Genomic DNA, 20,639 nt, shown 5'->3' with positions numbered 1-20,639 from the left:
CAACCACAAGAATGGGAAGTTAGGGCCTGGGGCTGGGGCTCAGTGGCAGAGTGCTCACCTAGCATGCGTGAGGCACTGGGTTTGATCCTCAGCACCACATAAATTTAAAACAAAGATACTGTGTCCACCTAAAACTAAAAAATAAATATTTTTTAAAAGAATGGGAAGTTATATTCCATGTGTGTACAATATGTCAAAATACATTATACTGTCATGTATAACTAAAAAGAAAAAATAAAATCAAATTAAAAAAGGAAAAGAAACACCAAAATACTTGATGCAACAGAAACCCAGAGCTCCTCAGGACTGAGGGAAGCAAGAAGAAAGAAAATGAACTGGGGAAAGGAGACAGGCTTTGGAAAGGAGAGCCAGGGGAGGGAAGAGCAGCGCACAGGGAGGAGGGGAACAGACGTGCTGCAGGCCCGCGTTGCCTGGGCCACGCTCATAACTAGTACACACACTTGGAGAGGCTTGACCTGCTTGGGAAAGTGAGGGCTGCCACACGGCCCTCTGCTCAAGAGCACTGGCAACAGCAGCCACCACCAAGCCAGGAAGTAGATCCCATGACCCCACTCAGCTTCGGGCAGGCGCAGGTTCAGGAGCCTTCTGGCTTTCAGGCTGGTTAGCACTTTATTATTATTATTATTATTATTATTATTATTATTATTGGTACCAGGGATTGAACTCAGGGGCACTTGACCACTGAGCCACATCCCCAGCCCTATTTCTGAATTTCATTTAGAGACAGGGTCTCACTGAGTTGCTTAGGGCCTCAGCATTGCTGAGGCTGGTTTTGAATTCACAGTCTGCCTGTCTCAACCTCTCGAGCTGCTGGGATCACAGGTGGGCACCACCACGCGTGGCAGGTTGGCACATTTTTGTGATGTGAATGATGTGAATGGACAGAAGCTCTTTCCTGGCAGGTGCAAACTTAGGTGAGATGAGGGTACAGTTAACAATCAGCAGACGAGTAGATGAAGAATAAATTGTTTTCTAGATTTGCAGCCTTAGAACCAATGCATCAAGATATGAACTCTAACCTGGTGTGGTGGTGCACACCTGTGATCCCAACAGCTCTGGTGGCTGAGGCAGGAGGATTGTAAATTGGAGACCAGTCTCTGCAACATGGCAAGGAATCTGTCTCAATTTTTTAAAAATTAAAAAATAATTTTAAAAAAAAGAACTTCTGAGAGTTGTGCTTTGTTTGCTTCATTCAAGTACCTTTTGTCCTCCGAATGTGTATAATACAAAAAAGGAGTCCAACCAAGCAGGACACATTCTGGGGCAGCATGCCATGCTGCTTGTGTAAAAGGGGACCCACCAGATTGTGGGGGATGAAGGCAGAACACTACCATCAGCCTGAAGAATGCCACCTTTTTCCTGAAGGTGCCATGCGAACTATAGAACATGTTGTGATGTGAACACGTGGGTCATGTGATGAAATTACAAAAGAGTAATCTGAGAGCAATTTCAAGATGGATTTAGGGAGGAGAGAGGGGAAGGGGAAAGAACACTACTGAGGTAGTGGGTGCAGACATCCAATTTAACTTCCCTAAGCTAAAAAAATACAGGAAGTGGGGTTTCCAGGATTGTAACAATCAAGATGCCTGAAACATGGCCAACAGCCAAAACACCTCAGGTCCCCCTTCCTCTAATTGGGGGAGTGTGGTGACAGTGGATATAAAGCTTAGACTAACAGATATCACTTGGGAAAGAACAGCAAACTTGGCAACTGCATGGATATAAGGAATTGAGAGAGAGAAAGAGACCCCCAAACGAAAAGCTGGCATTTGACCTTTAAAAACCAGCTTTTAGGTTGGCATAGCTCAGTAGTAGAGAGTAAGGCCCAGAGTTCAAATCGCAGAAATAAAACAAGACATAAAACCTCAAAAGAACACTTAGGTAAAGGAGGGAGGGAAGAGGATCAGTTCTGACAGAAAGATGAGTACACTTTATAGACTGAATTCGGACTTTAGAACTAAAAGAATATGAAGCAAGAGTCCCTGGCAGTGGGAAAATAAGGAGTGAATTTGCTTTGACCTTTCCGTTTCCATGTCCCTCATTTTCCCTGGGCCCTTCCAAGGACAGATACCTAGCATTTGTTTGTAAGTTTTTATTGTTGTGCTTTAAAAACCTCCCTCTCAAGTTGTAGGCTTCAAGCCCCACCAAAGCAGGACCATCCAGGTTGGAGTGAAAGGCAATTGGCTTGGGATAATAATGGATGATGGGAGATCAAGACTTGGAAGAGGCTTATGACCACCCTCAAAGGAAAAGAAGGGTCCTCAGGGAAGGCCAGAAAAGCAGATGGCAGGACCCTGCAGAGATCAGAGGGAGGAGAGGCAGGGGTGGGTCGCCCAACTTGACCACTTAGTGATATCTTTTTTTTTTTTTTTGAGACAGGGGTCTGGCTGTGTTGCCCAGGTTGGCCTAACCTCCTGGCTCAAGTGATCCTCCTGCCCCTGCCTCGCAGCAGCTGGGATCACAGGTGAGCCTCTCTACACAGGGCTAAGGTGACTGATTCAGAGCGCATGCTGGGCGGCCATGTTCCCAGGGCTGGAGGAGTGGGAAGAGGCAGCAGGTGTGGGCCCCCCTCGCAGCCGGGAAAGAAAGGTAGAGGATGCCAACCGTTCCTCACTTGTGGCACCCTGTCAGTCAACTTTTGCCACTCGAGTCAATATTCATTTGGGATTAATATCAGTATAAAACACAGGACTGTCTTTAATCACCTTTTCCGACTCTCGAGCCTTTCCATGATCTTACTAGCATCCGTTTCTTTTTCGGAGTGTACACCTGACCCATGACCAAGAAGCAGGTTTGGGGTCTAGTTGGTTGGTCGCTTGGTCTACATTACTAGTTCCTCTTTTTCTATCCAAGGAGCATGCCAGGAATTCTGTCCTTTGGGTTCAGGCACCGGGGACCAGGTGGAGAAGGAGGAAGTCCCCAGGCACCTGAGCCTGGAAAAGCCTGGTCGGTTATCTGGGATCACCGAGTCAAAGGTGGCGATGACCTCATCCCCGCAGAGGGCGCCTCCCCACTCGGCAGCTGACTTCCGCCGGCCGATCTGCCCGGTGAGTTTTCTTTGACGACTCGCTTCTCACTGCCTGGCGTCACAAGTCACTGGAGGGGAAAAAAAAAAAAAAGATTAGACTGATTTCTCTGTTTCCCCCTGTGAAGAGCAGGAGGAGCGCTCCCCAGACCGCGTCAGTCCGTTCACCCAGGCATGGAAGAGACTTTTGCTTTCTGCTCTGTTTTTAATAAAACGCAAAGTTTCCTCTGTTACCATCATTGAGATTTAAAACAAACAAACAAATAAACAAAAAAAACCTACAAACTTACAGGTTGGCAGGCCCCAGGAAGGGGCGGACCGCTGGGGAAGCTCGGGCCCGCCAAAGTTCGGCCACCGGGCTGGGACAGTCCTCCGAGTGCTGCCCAGTGCTCCAGGGAGAAACAGGCTCTGCGGCGCGCGGGGATGCGTGAGTGTGCTGGAGGGTGTGCGTGCTTGCAGGAGTGTGTTAGGTGTGTGCGCGCGCGTGTGCGCAGGGGAGGGTGTCCTGGAGGCTGCGGCAGAGGCTCCTTTGTGGAAGCCGCTTGCCCGCTCCGAAGCCAGCGTGGCGCCTCCCTCGCCCGTTCCACTAGGACACCCGGCTCCACTCCTAGCCGCGCCATCTCCGTCTCCCTCTCCCCGACCTCCCTCCACAGCCCGCATCCGTCTTCGCGTGCCGGGAACAGCTTGCGAGCGCGGCTTCCAAGACCCGAGAGCCCGGGGCAGGTGAAGGCGAGCGCGGTGGCGGCGTCGGCGGCGCCCAGAGGGTGGAGGGGAGCGGGGGAGGCCGCCGAGCAGGAAAGGGCGTGCTGCCCTTCGCGGCCGGCGCGGGGAGCAGCCCGGTCCGCAGCATTGTTACCTGAGGCAGCGGCTCCGCCCCGCCCCGCTCCGCCTCGCCCTGCCCCCTCGCGGTCCTGGGGCGGCGGGGCCTGCAGTGACCCGCGGGAGTCGGCGGCGTCGGGAGACCGCGGCTGCAGGCTGCGGCCGGAGCCGGGCGCGGTGAGTGAGCGCCGAGCCCACCGGCCCAGGGGGCGGGGTGGGGCCGCGGGGACTCGGAGCCGCGACGGGCGGCGGGGGGCGGCGGGGGGCGCGGGACTGCCTTTCTCCAGCCTCCCCGCGAAGGCTGGAGGGGACGGGGGAGGCTCGAGCTCCTTCCGTCCCCGACCGCGGGTGACTTTGGTGGCCACCCGTTCCTGGCCGCAGAGGGCGGCGACCCTTTGCTTGAGGCGAAGACGCGCGGGTCTGGACCTGCAGCGGGAGAACCGGCTCGCCTGCGGGCTGCCTGCGGGTCGGATCCGGGCCGGCCGAGGGAGCTTCCCCACGACTGTAGGGTGTCCCTGCTCGTCGGGGAGAGCGAAGCCCGGCACCCGATGCGCCCGCAGCCGCGAGCGGCCCCTGCGACCGTGGGTGCGGGGTTGGCGGGACCGAGTCCGGCGCCGCGGGCCGAGGAGCGGCGGTTCTGGCTCCGGCTTGCTGGCCCTGGAAGTTCACGTCCCAAGTGGCGCCCCTTGCTTGGGCAAATGAGAGGAGGAGACCGGTGGGCTGGCGGGTCGCCACCCTCCAGACGCGGGAGGTCGCCAGGTCTGGGACGCGGGCTCCGGGTTTAACCCCCGACCCCCTCCCCGGCTGGAATCGCCAGGAGCCTCCCTTAGGCGTTTTCCTCGCCGGTTCTTCGCCGCTCCCTTTGGGCCGAGCGGAGCGCGACCGCGAGGTTTTTCTCCCCGACCGGGGACCCCGGGAAGAGTACTCGCCAAGGTCCGAGGAGGGGGCGTAGCCCGGAGCGGTGGCCGAGACCGGAAGACCCCTCTTTCTCTTTAAGCACCCGACACCTCCCCCGTTGACCCCCTCCCCCATCTCTGGGACCTTTGGGCCGCGGCCCCCGCAGAGGGGCGGGCACTCGGGTCCGCGTGGGTGGGGGGCGCCGGGCCAGGCGGAGCGACCCCTCGGCCCGCCCCGACCGGAGGGACCTGGGGAGGAGCGAGCCGGCGGGGCGGCCGTCGCAGTGGCTTCTGCGGGAGGAGGGGAGACGACCGCTCGCGCCCCGGGGAGGCGAGGGTCGAGCCCTTCCCGGCCCCCTGTCCCCGCACTGCCAGCGCGCCCCTCTCCTGGGCTCCGGGGCCCCTGGCAGCGGCGGCAGAGCCCGGGCGGCCCTTGTGGGCGGTTATCAGTGCCGAGACGCGCTCCCGCCAGGCCCAGATAAGGACGTCGCTGGGGCTTGCGAGGCCCGGGACCGCCCACTCGCGTTTCCTCCGCTGCCCCGGAGCCCTGCTCCCCCGGGATCCCGACGAGCGCGGCTAGGTGTCCCCTGCCAACCGGGGGTGTGCAGGGAGGTGACCGAGCCATTGGCATTTTGGTGAGTGATTCGGGCAGGGGAGGGGGCGCCGGGTTGGAGACCGAGGAAGTGGTGAACCTCTCTCCAAGCAAAGACCTAGGAAACGTGTGTCCAGATTGACTTTGAGAAGTCGAGAAGTCGTGTCAATGTTCAAACATCTGTTTGCACAGAAATGACTCCTTGAGTTCGGCCGTCTGTGACCCCCTTTGCTGACCTAAAGTTGTCTTCCTGGAATCAGTAGCTAACGCTTCCTTCCCTCTCTCAAGAGCATCCTTTGGCACTCAAGTGCTCCCCCCCCTCCACCTCGGTTTTGGGACTGTAAGAGAAGAAACTGAAAGTGCACATTTAGAAAAGGCGTTCCTGTGCTCTGGGGTGTTGCTGTCAGGGCAGCTGTGAATGTTTATGTGATGCGAGGGATTACACACGCTGTCTTGGAAATGCCTTCTCTTTATTTCTTTCACTGCTGGCCCAAGTGCTAAATTGGACTTTCTAAGTGGGATCGGCTGTGTGGTTGCTCAGACTGACATTGCCTGCTTAGTAATTAAGAAAGGGTTTGAAAGACATGTCCTGGTGAAGGAGACTTCTTAAGGACGAAGTGCAGTGAGAACAAAAATTCTGCATTTTAGAATTATCTGAACTTTCCCCATCCTTTCTTCTCTCCCAGCTAAAATAGGTGTGCATTGTTCTCACCAAACCTGGCTCTCTCTGCCCAGGTTCATCTTCAGAAGCATGTGGGCCAGTCCTTCCTGCCCCCACATCATCTGTGACACAGCAGTGGAGGAGAAAGATTTTTCTGGCACTGGTTTTCCTTTTGATTATTGTTGGCCAAGGGGGTGAGTGTCAAGCTGAACAACAGTGCTGGCCTGACCCTCTTTCAGGAAAGGCACAGTGAGAGGAAGCCTCCATACTCTACTTTCTTCTCTCCTGCTCACTCCCTTCAAGAGAATGGAACCTCAGGATGTTTCTTAAGGACAGAGCAGTGCAGGCTTGTGCTAAAAAGCAGTTATGAGGCCACGGAGAGCTTCTCTGAAGACCCCTAGCAACATTCTCATTCTAAGCCTTTGCTTGCTGATTAAATGCATGATCATAGTATTGCCTTATTGAAATTTTACATGGTTAAAAGATGCTCAGCTGAACTACAGCCCTCCACCCCTGGAGCATCCATCACTTAAGCCCACCTCTGTTGGGTCATGGTTAGCATTCTATAGGACTTGAAAGCAAGTTATCAGCTTCAGCGCCTAATCATGACAGCTCTGCATTTGACTCAGGGCAGAGTCTTTGTCAGCATCAGCAACCATCCTCCCTGCTGCTGAGGTCCCCATACTGTAGGTGAGATGTTAAATACTAGCCTGTCTCTGCCTATCCTAGGGAGATTGATGGGATACTTGGCATGTCCCAGACAGAACCAGGTCTAATCCCATTGTCCCTACTGGCAGTTGCAAGATGTGAGAAACAGGTGGCGAGTGTCATCTGTCAGGGCTGTGGCTTCACCTGCATTTTCCAGGTGTACCTGAGAGTGTACACTGCATCTGTATTGTTCTTTGTGTATCCTTTCTCCTAACTCATGTGACTGCAAAAAGAGAATTCTGTCTGCACTCCCTTTGCCTACCACCTCTTTGACATTGGAAATACTGCCTGAGGGGAAAGCATTATTGAAGTTAACGGGTAGTAAAAGCATTAGCATCAAAAGCGTTAGCATCAGAGCTGATCATTACTGGTGAACTGATTCATGAGAAGCTGTTGGGGGGCTAGGACCCTTGTGTGTTACTCTGGGAAAAAATTAACCAGACAACTTATCAGAAACAATGTGATACATCTTCCTTTAACTTTTAAAAACAGCATTCTTTCCAGAGATGGGGCAGTAGTGTGAAGGGTGACAACTCTTAGCTAACAACATTTTTTTTTTTAATTTGGTACTTCCTCTGTGCAAAACACAATACTCAAAAGATGTGCACCTTTTTGCGCTTTGGTGTTAAAAGTGATGTTGTACAAACTTTGAGTGTATGGTGTTTCTCACTATCAGTATTTCTACATTTGCATGGGGGAGGTGTTAATGACATATGTGTACAGCACTGAATGACTTATTACTTTCTAGGTTGGAGATTTTTTTAACTTGTCACCTGGGGCTGGAACCTAGGGCCTGAAGGGTGCTAGGCAAGCACTCTACTACTGAATTGCTCCACAGCTATTACCATTCTTAGAGGAATAATATATAAATATGTCAGCATATCTGGAATTGGAGGTGAACTGGAGGATTTGCAGTTTTTCTATACATGAAATATTTTATGTACAGAAGTATTTTAAAATGCATAAGGATAAACTGCCAAAATTACCTGTGCAGTCTTGAAAAAAGAAGAGTTCAAATATAACTATAAACTGTAATTGACAATGAGTCATTGCTTTAGGGATGCCAGCTATGAAAACAGCCTAGTTATGCTCCTAATGATAATTATGAAAACTCCTTCTAAAAGCCAGTTGCTTCTCAAGTGAACTGTAAGTCAACTTGGATACATACTTTTCTTATTTAGAAGTTATCCAGGGCTGATAGCTGCATTATACTGTGAATGTACTTAATGCCACCAAATTTTATTAAAATGACTAAAATAGCTTTTTTAGAGTATCCTATGAATAGTTGGAAATCACATTTCCTACTTACATTATAAGAAATTTTCAAAACTTAAATTTTCAGGGGCCCCGGGGGTAGCTTGTGTTAGAGCCCATACTCAGCATACCTGAGTTCAATTCCCAGCATCCTTAAATACTCAAATGTTTCATAAAAATATTTGTTCTTGTAATGAAGAAATAATTTAATATGCAATCACTAAGTATTGAAAAAGAACAAATCTCATAAACCACAAACTTTGATAGACGAAAATGGGAATATTAAAAATATATTTTTTAGCAGCCAGAGATAACTTGGCATTTTATCTGTAAACCCCAAACATATTTCAAAGCCAATGGAATGCCTGTGAAAATAAAGGAAAATCATATATACATATGAGCAGCTTGTGATTGTTTTTAATAATAGCTGGCTGTGTGCCAGGCATCTTGGTAAGAACTGTGCATGTAGTAGCTCATTTCTTATACAAGCCAGTGAAACAGGTACATCCTCATTTTGTAGATAAAAGTGCTAAAATGTAGGTTAAGTAACCTATCTCTGCTCTGGTTGAGTATGTAGGAAGTAGCAGACCTGGGTTCTAGAGTCTCCTCTCTCACTTCCAAGCCAATCCTGACATATATGTGGCTGTACGTAAAACATCTCGTAATGTTTGATTAGTGTTATCACACAGTTTACCCCCGGGTAATCCAGCATTGTTTGACTAACTTGTGTTCATCAAGTCTGGGCTCCAACAACCGATGCTATAAAAGGATAATTGCACCCAGGAGCCCTGTGTGTAAGTTTGGCCCTTTGTGATCTGGAGGAGGCAGTCCCTTTCTCACACTCCCCATAGTTGGGGTGCTCTCTTGACACCTTGCACTTATTCCCTTCACCCACCCCCTACTCCATCACGCGCATCCTTGTATCAGAAGAACCGTAGTTGTTTTGACCCAGTTTCAGGTCAATAGCAACCCCAGAGCAAACATTTAAAGGTCCATTAGAACCCAGTAGAGTGAGTTATGTGGATAAGGGGCACACATTTGGCAGATGGGATATGGACAGTATGCCCTTGTGTGTATCTCTTCTTTGCTAGTGTCATGAAGCAGAACAGGTAGATGACACATTCTAATGGTTTCCACAGAGTGGCTTAACAAATGCAAGATGACAGCGTTGAAGGGGATGCTAGAGGTCATTTGACATATCCCCCTGATTTCACAAACAAGAACACTGAACTCTGGCCAGGTGGAGGGACCTGTCTGGTAATGTAAGCAGTCAGGCTTGCTTTAGACCCAGAATGTGCAGTGCTCACGCCTGGCCTTCTTTTCTCTATCTGAGGGAAGGCCACATCACCCAGTGGAGCAGGAACATAGTGACCCTGACTCCGGGGAAATGAGCTAGGCCATTATTTCATCATCACCAACTGCCCCACCTGTTGTGTTCAAGGTGGAAGATGCCTTTTGGCCACTGATTGGTAGGAGACAGGTCCAGACTGGAAAAAGGCAGGGTCACTGCACACCTAATGCTTCAGCAATTTGGGCAGTTTCCCTAGGGGTTGGGTATCCATTGCCCAAAAGAGAATGAACTAGTTGGTGAACAAGTAGTGATTCACAGAGCGAGCAGTACTTGCTGAACCTATAGGAGGCTCTCAGTAAACATACGCTGTATTGATTAATGGAAGGTTTCCAAATTGGACTCACTGATGCTACTTTGGCAGTGTTTCCTGGTTCAATTTGGTTCACATTCAGAGAAGTATTAGTTCCTCTTAATGCCCCTTGGGATATCTTCCTTGACGTGAATGCCCACCCATGTAGGAGGACTGGTTCTGGCCTCTGCGGGGGATAACTGGTATGAAAGCATTTGCCAGCGCAGATTTTAAACTTGCTTTATCTTGGCAGGTTTGGAAGATGACACGCCGCACACTTGCCTCTTTTCCTGGCCGCCAACTTGCTGGCAAAAAAGCATGACACAAGGTTGATGTTTGTGTCTGCTTCTCCAAGGTCAAGGAATTATCTCCTTAGAAGGCAACAGTACTATGCATGTTATGAATTGTGTCTCCCTGGCCAGTGATAAAGAAAATGGGAATATTGCCACGGCAGCTGGATTCATGATTGGGCAGGAGTCATCCCCAGCATCTCCTCCACCTCCTCCTCCACCCCCTCCGCCTCCACCATGTCTGTACTCAGGGGAAGGACTTTCCCCCTCGCCCACTCCTCCCCCACCGCCTCCACTCCCTGGGGGCCCTCTTGGCCCCCCTCCCCCTCCAGGACCACCCCCCACTTCTCACATGAATGGCTACAGTTCCCTGGGTAAGAAGAGGATGAGAAGCTTTTTTTGGAAAACCATTCCAGAGGAGCAAGTTCGTGGCAAGACCAACATCTGGACCTTGGCCGCCAGGCAGCAGCACCACTACCAGATTGATGCCAGGACGATCGAGGAGCTCTTTGGGCAGCAGGAAGACACCACCAAGTCTTGCCTCCCCAGGAGAGGAGGACCTTTAAATTCATCCTTCAGGGACGCTCGGGAAGAGGTAAGAATGGGAGGGGGCAGTCCTCCACATGCCCAGTTGGTTTGCATTCAAGATATGATTCCTGCGTGTTTCAAACAGTTGCCAAATGTCACTAAGAAGTAAGAGAAGGCAAGGGGATGTGGCCTGGAGATGATGGAGAGAGCCTCATATGAGGACTCTGAGCCAGTAGTGGAAAAGTGTTGAGAGCGTGCATGCTGCGTCCTCCCAGACATCCCTGGGGACTGTGACCTCATGCAGAGAGCATGCTAGTTAGGGGCCTTGGTCTCTGGCCTCTGAGCACTGCCCTGTCTCTAGCACATCTGGGATGATTTCCTGGGTGGAGAAGTTCTGCCGGAGTCCAGGATTGTTAGTCTTCATTGAAACAAAAAAAATGGGCTCCTGAACTTGGTTATCTGGGATGAACTGGATCAAGAGCCTTTTGTTAAATGACACTAACTGCTAGCATTTTACCCTGATTTTCCTCTGCAGTTTCCCTCAACACGTGGTTTAGGATGGCCATTATTCCTCAAATATCGGAATTAAATTCTGACCATTGTGGAAGAGAGATTTCCAGAGAGCCAAAGCATAAAACTCTTTTCGGGTAGATTTTGTAAAAAAGTGTATTTCCAGTTCACACTCAATGCCTTACTTTGAGAGGAAATAAAAGCTATTAAATTATAAGATATTAACTCACCGCCATTCAGTATAGAAACTCAACCAAAAATTATATTTGTCAGTACTCTCAGTTTAGAAACAAGAAAGCCAATCCCTTTCTTTGCTAGGAGAAATTAGAAAGTCAGAGATTAAAAGGAAAGAAGGCTTTGAAGGAAGGAAGGAGCCAGTGGAGGGAGAGGGAGAAAAGGAAAGGGGGGAGAGAGAGGCAACATAACATAAATCCTTCATTGTTTAATCTGTTGTAAAGGAGCAGAGAAAAATAGGTCAGCGATGGAGGTGACTAGATAAGAGAGTGGGCAGGGCCCCATGAAGCATTCCCTCTATGCATTATTGAATTCTTGAGCCAACACTATTGGCCTCTTTTCTCTTTCTGGCTCAGGAGCATAACTCCTCCTTTTGGCTCACTGGGGGGCCCTGAAAGCTGGTTGCATGATCCCCTGTTGAGGTCTCCAAGAGTTGGTTTATTATGGAAGGCTGGGAACGCTGGGATTAGGAGCTTTAGGTGTAAAATGAACTGGAGAAGGAACTCATCAGGAGAACCGTGGTGCCAGCAGTGCTTCCTGCCTCTTCCTCTTATGCAAAGTCCCTTTATTTGTTAAAGTATCCTTTCAGCATTGAAAGGAGCAAGAAGTCACTTCCTTAGTACCCTGGCCTTTGCCCCAGCCCCAACAGAGGTTCTTTATTGTGAGTGGTCCTGGCTGTCCTTGCTGAGATCCAGGATCATGAAGTAGCCACTGGAGGGCTGCGTGTGGAGATGGGATGTGTCTCAGTTAAGAGCCTGGATGCCAGGGTTTAGCGCCAGGTCCCTGGGGAGGAGCCACCCCAGGGCAGCTGGCCCTTTGTGGACTGCAGCATTTCAAGGCCCTCCAGGGAGGGGAACGTGCTGCTTTATGTTTGTGAATTGAAGAGAGATTGAGAACCGCTGAGAGGGGGAGGAAAGAGACACAGGTGCGGATCCTTCCCCAGCTGTGGCAGGAGCAGAATCGGCCATTTCCAGACCAGATCCTAAAATTCAGGCAAAAACATTTTTCTCTTTGCTTACCTCCACACCTGGACCCTGTGTACGTTTTTACTTTTCTTTTTTTTTAAGCCCCATTTCTTTCTTGACCTTCTGTTTTTAAAAATGGTTTTATAAATAGTTTAATTTTATTTATCTATTTTGGTGGTCCTGCAGTTCAAACCCAGGGCCTTCCTTACACATGCTAGGCAAGTGCCCTGCCGCTGAGCTACAGCACCAGCCCTAAAATATTTTTAATTGCAAAACACATCAAAGCTTTGCTGCCTTAACCATTGTAAGCCTATAGTTAAGTGGCCTTAAGGACATCCACACTATTGTGTGTCCCTCACCATCATCCATCTCCGGTGTTATTTCAACTTGCAAAGCTGAAACTCTGACCTGTCAGACAGCAGCTTCCCAGTCCGCCTTGCGCTCCCTCTTGGCAACTCCACTCCTCTGTCTCTGAGTTTGACTCCCCTCAGGACCTCATTTAGTGTCATCTTTTTGTAATTGCCTTCTTTCACTTAGCACGATGTCCTCAAGTTTCATCCATGTTGTCACATTTTTCAGAATTTTAAGGCCAAATAACATTTCATTGTACGCCTGAACCTTTCTTGATCCATTCATCCATTGGTGGGTAATTGGGTTGCTTCTGCCTTGTGTGAATAACACTGAAGTACACACAGGTATGTGATCTGTATTTTTTTTTTTTTTTTGGTTGGGGGATTGAACCCAGGGGTGCTTAACCAGGCTGAGCCACATCCTCAGCCCTTTAAAAAATATCTATTTTATTAGAGACAGGGTCTCGCTGAGTTGCTTAGGGCCTTGCTAGATTGCTGAGACTGACTTAGAACTCATGATCCTCCTGCCTGAGCCACCTGAGCTGCTGGGACTACAGGCGTGTGCCACTGCACCCAGCAAGATCTGTACTTGCAACACTTGTTGGTCTTACTCTGAGCGGCAGCAGACCATAAAGGAAAATTAAATCAGCATGACTGAGTATCACAAGATAATCTTAACTCCTCATCTCTTTAGTGTGCAGGTATAAGTAGTTTAGATTGACCTATTTAAGTTCATGCTAGGTAACATTGGCACTTGAAGGATATCCAGCATGATTTTCTATTTTTCGTGTTTTCTCCAATACAGCCAGAAGTATTAGAGATACTTTTTACAGTGAAAGAACAGGATGCATGTTATTTTTCTCATTAGATTTTCTTCTAGAGAAGTTATAAAACTCAACAGAGTTGTAATCTGACATCAGATCAGCAATAAACCTTCCAACTCACCCTGCAGTGAGTGGAGTCCAGGGTCAAAAGTAACAGTCCTCACCCTCCGTCCGGGCAAACAGGAGAACATTGAACAGCATGTTCAGCAGAGGACGGGTCCCGAGCTTAGGATCAAGGCATCAACACGTTTCAACACAGGCCGTAATTCTCGAGGTTCAGACGTGCAGAGGATCAGATTATGTCCCCTCGCAGGGTAATGACCTCCCACAGAAACAGCTGACATTATGCAATTGGCTTATACTTTAAAGGGTTTCTAAAGCATTACAAATAAGTTCCATTCCATCCCAGAAGGAGATTTTGCTGGAAGACAGGGAAGATTTGGGTTTGGGAATGGCTGAACATAGAACTACACTTACAGTAGCAAATTAGAACATTTAATAGGGGGAAGAAGGTTATGAAATAGTTCCATCCTTGTATCTTTGTTACCTAAAAATTAACCTGAGACCAATTACAGATGTGATGGTACAATGGTAATTAAACTGTAATAAAGTAATTGAAGATAACACAGATATATTACTGGGGATCATAATAAAAGGTCTCAGACTCACCTTTTTTTCAGAGTTTGCTGATCTTATCCCATGAGAAGTTGCCAGATTCCTGTCCATCTGTCACAGATGTCCCTTGGTTGGTCCCCTTAATAGCATTGTGTCTCCCTCTGCAAGTTGACCACCTCTTAAGGATATATGTCTTGGCCAGTTAGTATCCTCCAAAGGAAACAAAAGGTAGTGGAATAGTCAGCTGGACCAAGGGAGCAGACACACTTCTGAGGTGACAGCAGATGAAAATGAGGATTCCCCAAGAAAAAGCAAATATTGAGAAACCTGCTGTCATTCACTTGTGATGTCAGGAGCATGACACTGAACGTACGAGGACCATATAGAAAATAATAAAATCTCCAGCTGGAAAAAGAGAAGAGGAGGAGGGAAGGACAGAAGGATGATTGCTTTCTGTAAATTTACAAGCAGTGACGTTTTATTCTCCTACACTGCGATTCAGGGATCCATCATTCCTCCTCAACTGCTGTGATGATCCCTCTGTGTTCTGAAGTTCTGGGATCTGCTCTCAACCAGAACTGGAGAATGACATAGACTATTCAAAATTTTTATTATTTTTTAATGTGCTTCAACGGGGGTTTCAATTTGTCTCCTAAAGTAGGATGAGCAACTGTTTCTAGTTGACAGCCATCCACAAAGAAAATAAAAAACTGCCGGGAGCAGTGGTATACGCCTGTAATCCCAGCGGCTCAGGAGGCTGAGGCAGGAGGATTACGAGTTCAAAGCCAGCCTCAGCAATGGCGAGGCGCTAAGCATCTCAGTGAGACCCTTTTTCTAATAAAATACAGAATTGGGCTGGGGATGTGGCTCAGTGGTTGAGTGCCCCTAAATTCAATTCCTGGTATAAAAATAAGAAAGAAAAGAAAAAACCATCAAAGACCAAATGCTAGTTCTATATCTGGATAGAGGAAAACTTTTTTTAAAAGTTTTTGCCTTACAGAATTTGAAGTGGCCACTATTTAGTGTTAGGATAAGGGAGCCACCTTTGAATTATTGAAACAGAAGTAATTTTATAAGTTTCTTTTTCTACCTTGAGGGCATTATGCTGAGTGAAATAAGTTAGTCATAAAAGGACAAAGTATAGCTGGGCGCTGTGGCACACACCTGTAATCCCAGCGGCTCGAGAGGCTGAGGCAGGAGGATGATGAGTTCAAAGCCAGCCTCAGCAAAAGTGAAGCACTAAATAACTCAGTGAGACCCCATCTCTAAATAAAATACAAACTAGGGCTGGGGATGTGGCTCAGTGGTGGTCGAGTTCCCTTGAGTTCAATCCCGGTACCAAAAAAAAAAAAAGGCAAAGTATGATTCTGCATATAAGAGGCACCTAGAGTACTCAGACTCAGATTGAAAAGAGAGGGGCTGGGGCGGGGAATGGGGAGTAAGTTTTTAATGGGCACAGAGCTTCAGTTTTGCAAGATGAGAAATTTCTGGATATGGATGTTGGTCATGGTTGCACAAGTTGGGGGTACTTAATAGCACTTAAAATTGAACACTTAATTGGTTGCAATAGCTGGGTGCAGTGGTGCACCCTGTAATCCCAGCAATTCAGGAAGCCGAGGCAGGAGAAGCACAAATTTGAGGCCAGCCCCAACAACTTTGCAAAGCCCTAAGCAAGTTAACAAGAACCTGTTTCTATAGAAAGAAAGGAAAGAAAAAGAGTCAGGGGGAGAGGGAGGGTGGGCAGGCTGGGATGTGGATCAGTGGTCAAGTGCCCCTGGGTTCAATACCCAGTACAAAAAAAAAGTTCTCAATAGAGAATGTTATTTGTCGTTTACTTCAACTTAAACACGTTCCTCTTCCTGTGGAGGATCTGGGAGACAGATTTTGCAATGGATTGATGGCAGGTGAAGCTGCAAGAATGGCAGCAGAAGAAACCAGGTGATCTCATTCCAAAGCTTTAGCAAGAGATGGAATGAAGCCACTCACAGACAGCATACACCCTGCCCTGCACAGCATGCGCTGCTCACTCAGTGCCTCAGAGGACGTCCCACAACCCGGGCCATCTGGTAGTTTCAGGGGCACTGTTACTGAAAGCCAGGTCCCCTTCACAGTCTAGTGGGAGATCCTTGAAGTGAGCAGGGGCACTTGCCGGGTTCTCACTCTTCTGCAGGGAGAGCTGATGGACTCTGTTGTGCATCTCCTGAACCTGCTGGTGCAGCATTGACTTCTGGGGCCATCAGCCCCGTCTACACGCCCTGGTGTGTCCAGAAGAGTAGATTATGAGTCAGTTGGAGCTGGTGGGAGGGATGGGCAACAGTGCCCTTGGCTGAGTTGCCTCATCCCTATTTGGGGGCAATTTGTACAGCCAACAAGGTGGGATCCCAGGTACAGATTCCACTCTCTGAACGATTCCAAAACATCATCACCCAATCCCAAATGGATTCATTGCTGAATGGCCCAGCTCTGAAACAGCCAGTGTTTGGGGAGTGAGATAAGCTGATTTACACGTGGTGTGGCGTGATAACTGTCTTTAAGGACTTTTAACAAACACTTTTACAACAGTGCTTAGAAGGCTGGAGTGATAAGGTAGGAGAAAGAGACTTCTTAGGCACTAGGCAAACCTGAGGATGCCTGGAGAGAGCAGGACTGTCCCGGGATGTTATCAGTTGTCTCATTTTCACACAAGGCTTTGTTTTCTCTGTAAGGTACTCGGTCAAGGCCAGCCTGGGTTTTTCCTTAGGAACTAGTGACCGGTTCCTGAAACACAGCCAGCTCTGTGGAGTCAACTGCTCCTCCAAGCCGTGGCTACCCTGGGTGGAGCATGGTGGGCTGCGCCCCTGGAGGCTGTCTTACCTGCTGAGAATGTGTATCTCAGCATTCCCATAGATACAACTCTGGGGTCACCAGGGGACTTCGCCAGGCACTGTGGATGGCAGATTTCTACAAATTTGCCCCCATTTCTGTGGAAACCTTCCCATTGGGACTGGGACTATGTAGGAAGCCCACTGGTACTAAAACAGAAACTACAGTGAAAAGGAATCGGAGAGACCCAGGCTAGCACTTCTATGCCAGTACTGCTTTAGGGAAGTTATAAAATGTTATCTCTGAGGCTCAGTTTCCTTATCTGTCAAATAGGGATAATACGAGTAATTGTCTCCATCGCTTTTCCAGCAACAATGGTTATGGACCTAAGCCAACTGTACAGAGCCCAGAGTGTTGAGGGGCGGACAGGATGAGGGTGGGGCTTGGAGCCGTGGGGGTGGGAGGATGCTTAAGGCAAGGGTTAAATATAGCAGGAGGCATTGATTTCATTAGAGAAATATAAAACGAGTTTCTCTCCATTGTAGGTAGAAGTGAATGCATACAAGTTTTTCAGATGTGTGTATAATTATATCAATATGCATGCTCATACTTGTGATCTTTCAATTTATGACCTACAGTAAAAGCATAATTTTCTGTTTTTGTAAATTGAAATTCCTCTCTTTGGTACCAACTTTCCTCCTTAAAGCTTGTTAAGTCTGACAGGAAAAATTCTCCCCCTTTCCGTCCTCTCCCTTCACACTGAACTTGGACTGCGATCCCTGGGTAGGATTCTAGGCAGTCTGTCCTTTTAACTTAGGAGTTTATTTTATGGCTGGCAGGTGATCATGTTAACACGAAATAAACTCCTAGGTTGGTAAATAATGTGATTGTTTAAGATTAGTCTTCAAAAGAAGGCACCCATACTCATGTAAAAATTTAACCTTATAGCCAGGAAGTGACATTAACGTAGGTTAACAGTCTCCAGTCTCGCTGTTGCTTATAAACTTAGAAGCAGACCCAGAGATTTAGTCTGAAACCTGATTCTCTTTTGTTCACAATGAATCACATACATTTGGAAAGGAAGAGGATTATAACAACATTCCTATTTTAACTAGTCTCCCTCTACCAAAAAACAAATGGAAAAAATTGTCATCATTGTAGATTATCTTTCCTCCATGCATTTACCTCCAGAGATAGAAATAGGTTCAGTATTCAGCAACCAAAAAGAAGAAAAAAAAAAGATTCTAATTTCTAGTCTGATAACATCCTACCATATTATTAATTTTGAACAGTTTAAATATTGCAGCCTAAATCTGATACATTAGAATAGCTTTATATCGTATTTTATTTATATCAAAAGGTACCCTACCTTGTGAGATATGTCATATATTAAAAACTATGTAATATTAAAATCATTATTATATTTTAAAAATATATGGTAGAAAGTTTGGAGAGATGATAATATCAGTAATATATTCATAAAATTATTAAGTTTATTAATCACTAGATTGATGAGTTGGTAATTATTCTTTTATTAGTATTGTATCTTGACAGGGTTTGATTCTCTTCTTTCCTCTTTTTATTTGTACTTTAATAATCTTCTGTGTCTCTATCTTTTTTCCAGATTACCATCTTAGATGCAAAACGGAACATGAACATTGGGATATTTCTTAAGCAATTTAAGAAGTAAGATTTCTTTGCACACATTCAAGCTTTAGTCATCTGTATCCAGGCTGTCACATCAAAGTCTGTGGGTGTGACCCAGCTGAAGTTCAACTTCTAATATGAGTGAAAGACATTCCTCACACCTTCTGGTCCTTTTTAGACGCAATGCTTGATGAGCCCGCTAGCGTCTGTCAAAGCATAATCTAGTTGCTTGAAGTAAGGAGAATTGCCAGGACTGACCATTCAGGCCAGTTGTGTCATGGAAGTTCTAGATTCATCTTTAGTGTTGCTCCTTCAGTGGAGACTGGACTGAGGAGGCAAATTGCTGTTGCACTCCCAAGGAGGGGGCTCTGTAGGAATTCTGGGGAAGCCAAAGGGGATTGTTTTACTTCCCCCAAAGACAACTCCAGGAACCTGGGAGGGAGCTGGGATGGGAAGGAGGGTGGAAGCGATGTGTTTTAATTTCCACAGGCCTGTTCCCTCTTGACACTCCAAGCACCTGACGTGGAATGTGATTCATTATCTTTTCAAGGTCTCCTCAGTCCATTGTGGAAGATATTCATCAAGGAAAGAGTGAGCATTACGGATCAGAGACGTTGCGAGAATTTCTGAAGCTTTTGCCAGAGTTGGAAGAGGTAAGGAATTTAGCGTGTGTTTTGGGTGTGAAGAATGACGAGAAAATCTTGGCATTTCTGCGTGTGTCAGAACTCACGTGGGAAGGGCACTCTTCTGCCCAGAGCCAGAGTTTTCCCCCATAAATATAAAAGGTGACCCAATAGAAACAGCCAGACTTACAGAGACAGAGTCTCTTGGTTCAGATCAAGCCATACCTTATGGAGAACCTTGGGCAAGGTCCATAACTCCTGTAAAACGAGGATAATGACCCTTACCTCATTGGGCTGCCGAGATGACTAAACCCAGCTTGGTACTTGGCACCTGGGAGCTCAGTAAATTTTTGAGTTTTCTTTTCCATCGTCTAAAGATGACCTTTGCCTAGGGTGAACCTGGGTTATTTTATAATACATAGACTTTTTAAAAAGAGAAAAGGAAACAATCATTTTTGGAAGATGCTCTGTAATTAGGAGAGCTGTGTGAACTATTAGTACATCATGTCTACCTAATTTAGTGAAAAGTAGAAATTGCTGTGGTAGCTAAAAGTACCATAATATAAAGGTAATTTATTTTGTTTGGATCAAATTAACTTAATTATTGAGTGGGTAGGTGCTTGATAGGAAGAAACAGAATAATTTTATATATAAAACCTTCCAAAATTGTGATGACATTTTCTTTTATTTTTGATGAAAAATTCAATAGGAAATTGCACATGAGCTCATAAACATTTAAATAAAACAGCATAGAATCTGACAAATATATTTTCTATGTAAGTAAAAATAAAGGGTGATGTTTTTTATAAGGAAAAGAGATGACTTTTGTATAAATTATTCTTTTCACCCAGACTGCTGGGTCCCCCTTCCTCACCCCAACTCCTTTTCCCAGACATAATTTATGGAGCTTGACTTTTAATGTCATTAATAACAAGAAAAGAGATAAAACTGTGCTTTTTCTTTTACATTGGTTGATGTTCAGTTAATGCCAAGTGTAGATTAGTGGGTAACCAGATTCTAGTTTTATCTGGGTATCTCTAATAATCTGAGGCTCACTCTTTACCTCAAGTTTTTTGTTTGCAAATTAAGTATAATTAACCTAACTCCAGATTAATTCATGGCACACTCAACAGTCCTTAATCTCTCTCTATCTTTCTTTTTTTTTTTTTTTTTTTTGGTAATTCTTTGTTAGGTGTTTGATAGGAAGAAACAGAATAATTTTATAAAACCTTCCAAATCCGTGATGATATTTTCCTTTATTTTTGATGAAAAATAGAACTTAATTAATGTGAATTTTAAGATGATCTATTTGCTTTCCAGCCAGAGATGCAGCTCAGGGGTAGAGCACTTGCTTAGCATGCAGAAGGCCCTGAATTTGATCCCAAGTACTGCAAAAAAAAAAAAAAAGCAAAACAAAAAGAGATTTATTTGCTTTCGAAATATTATTCCTGCTTGGGCTTTTTCCCTGACTCCTCCTTAGGACTGCTTTCTATACCCCCTCCTAACTGACCTCATCGGTTTTTGGTTTTGTTTTTTTTTTTAAGCAAAAATCAAATTTGACAGTGCCTGTGAAACGCTCTAAATGTCTAACTAAATGATTAAGTTGGGCGTGAGGGAGGGTGCCGCCTTCGTGCC

The 20,639-nt window shown here is 46.8% G+C and overlaps 1 protein-coding gene and 1 long non-coding RNA gene across 3 annotated transcripts in view; one reads left to right on the top strand and one right to left on the bottom strand.

Annotated features, from left to right (window-relative positions):
* Positions 1 to 2,700: 2,700 nt before the first annotated feature.
* Positions 2,701 to 3,908, bottom strand: LOC117794827 (uncharacterized). Its single transcript, XR_011708021.1, has 2 exons — positions 3,337 to 3,908; positions 2,701 to 3,117 (listed from the first exon to the last, which is right to left on the bottom strand). It is a non-coding gene; the product is annotated as an uncharacterized lncRNA (long non-coding RNA).
* Positions 3,909 to 3,981: 73 nt separating this feature from the next.
* Fhdc1 (FH2 domain containing 1) overlaps positions 3,982 to 20,639 on the top strand; it is a 38,371-nt gene continuing 21,713 nt past the window's right edge. Inside the window, exons 1-4 of one of the 2 annotated variants that reach the window (XM_027926622.2) lie at positions 3,982 to 4,042; positions 9,870 to 10,501; positions 18,359 to 18,420; positions 18,932 to 19,034. In XM_027926622.2, the coding sequence (XP_027782423.2) occupies positions 10,007 to 10,501; positions 18,359 to 18,420; positions 18,932 to 19,034 (660 nt within the window). In that variant the 5' untranslated portion in view covers positions 3,982 to 4,042; positions 9,870 to 10,006. Of the gene's footprint in view, positions 4,043 to 5,279; positions 5,397 to 9,869; positions 10,502 to 18,358; positions 18,421 to 18,931; positions 19,035 to 20,639 lie in introns of those variants that run through there. The other variant, XM_027926621.2, reaches the window with a different exon arrangement.

This window comes from Marmota flaviventris, chromosome 7 (assembly GCF_047511675.1).
Source record: "Marmota flaviventris isolate mMarFla1 chromosome 7, mMarFla1.hap1, whole genome shotgun sequence".
NCBI classification, from domain to species: Eukaryota; Metazoa; Chordata; class Mammalia; order Rodentia; family Sciuridae; genus Marmota; species Marmota flaviventris.
Note: the sequence above shows the minus strand (reverse complement) of the source record. Positions and strands in the feature narration are given on the sequence as shown.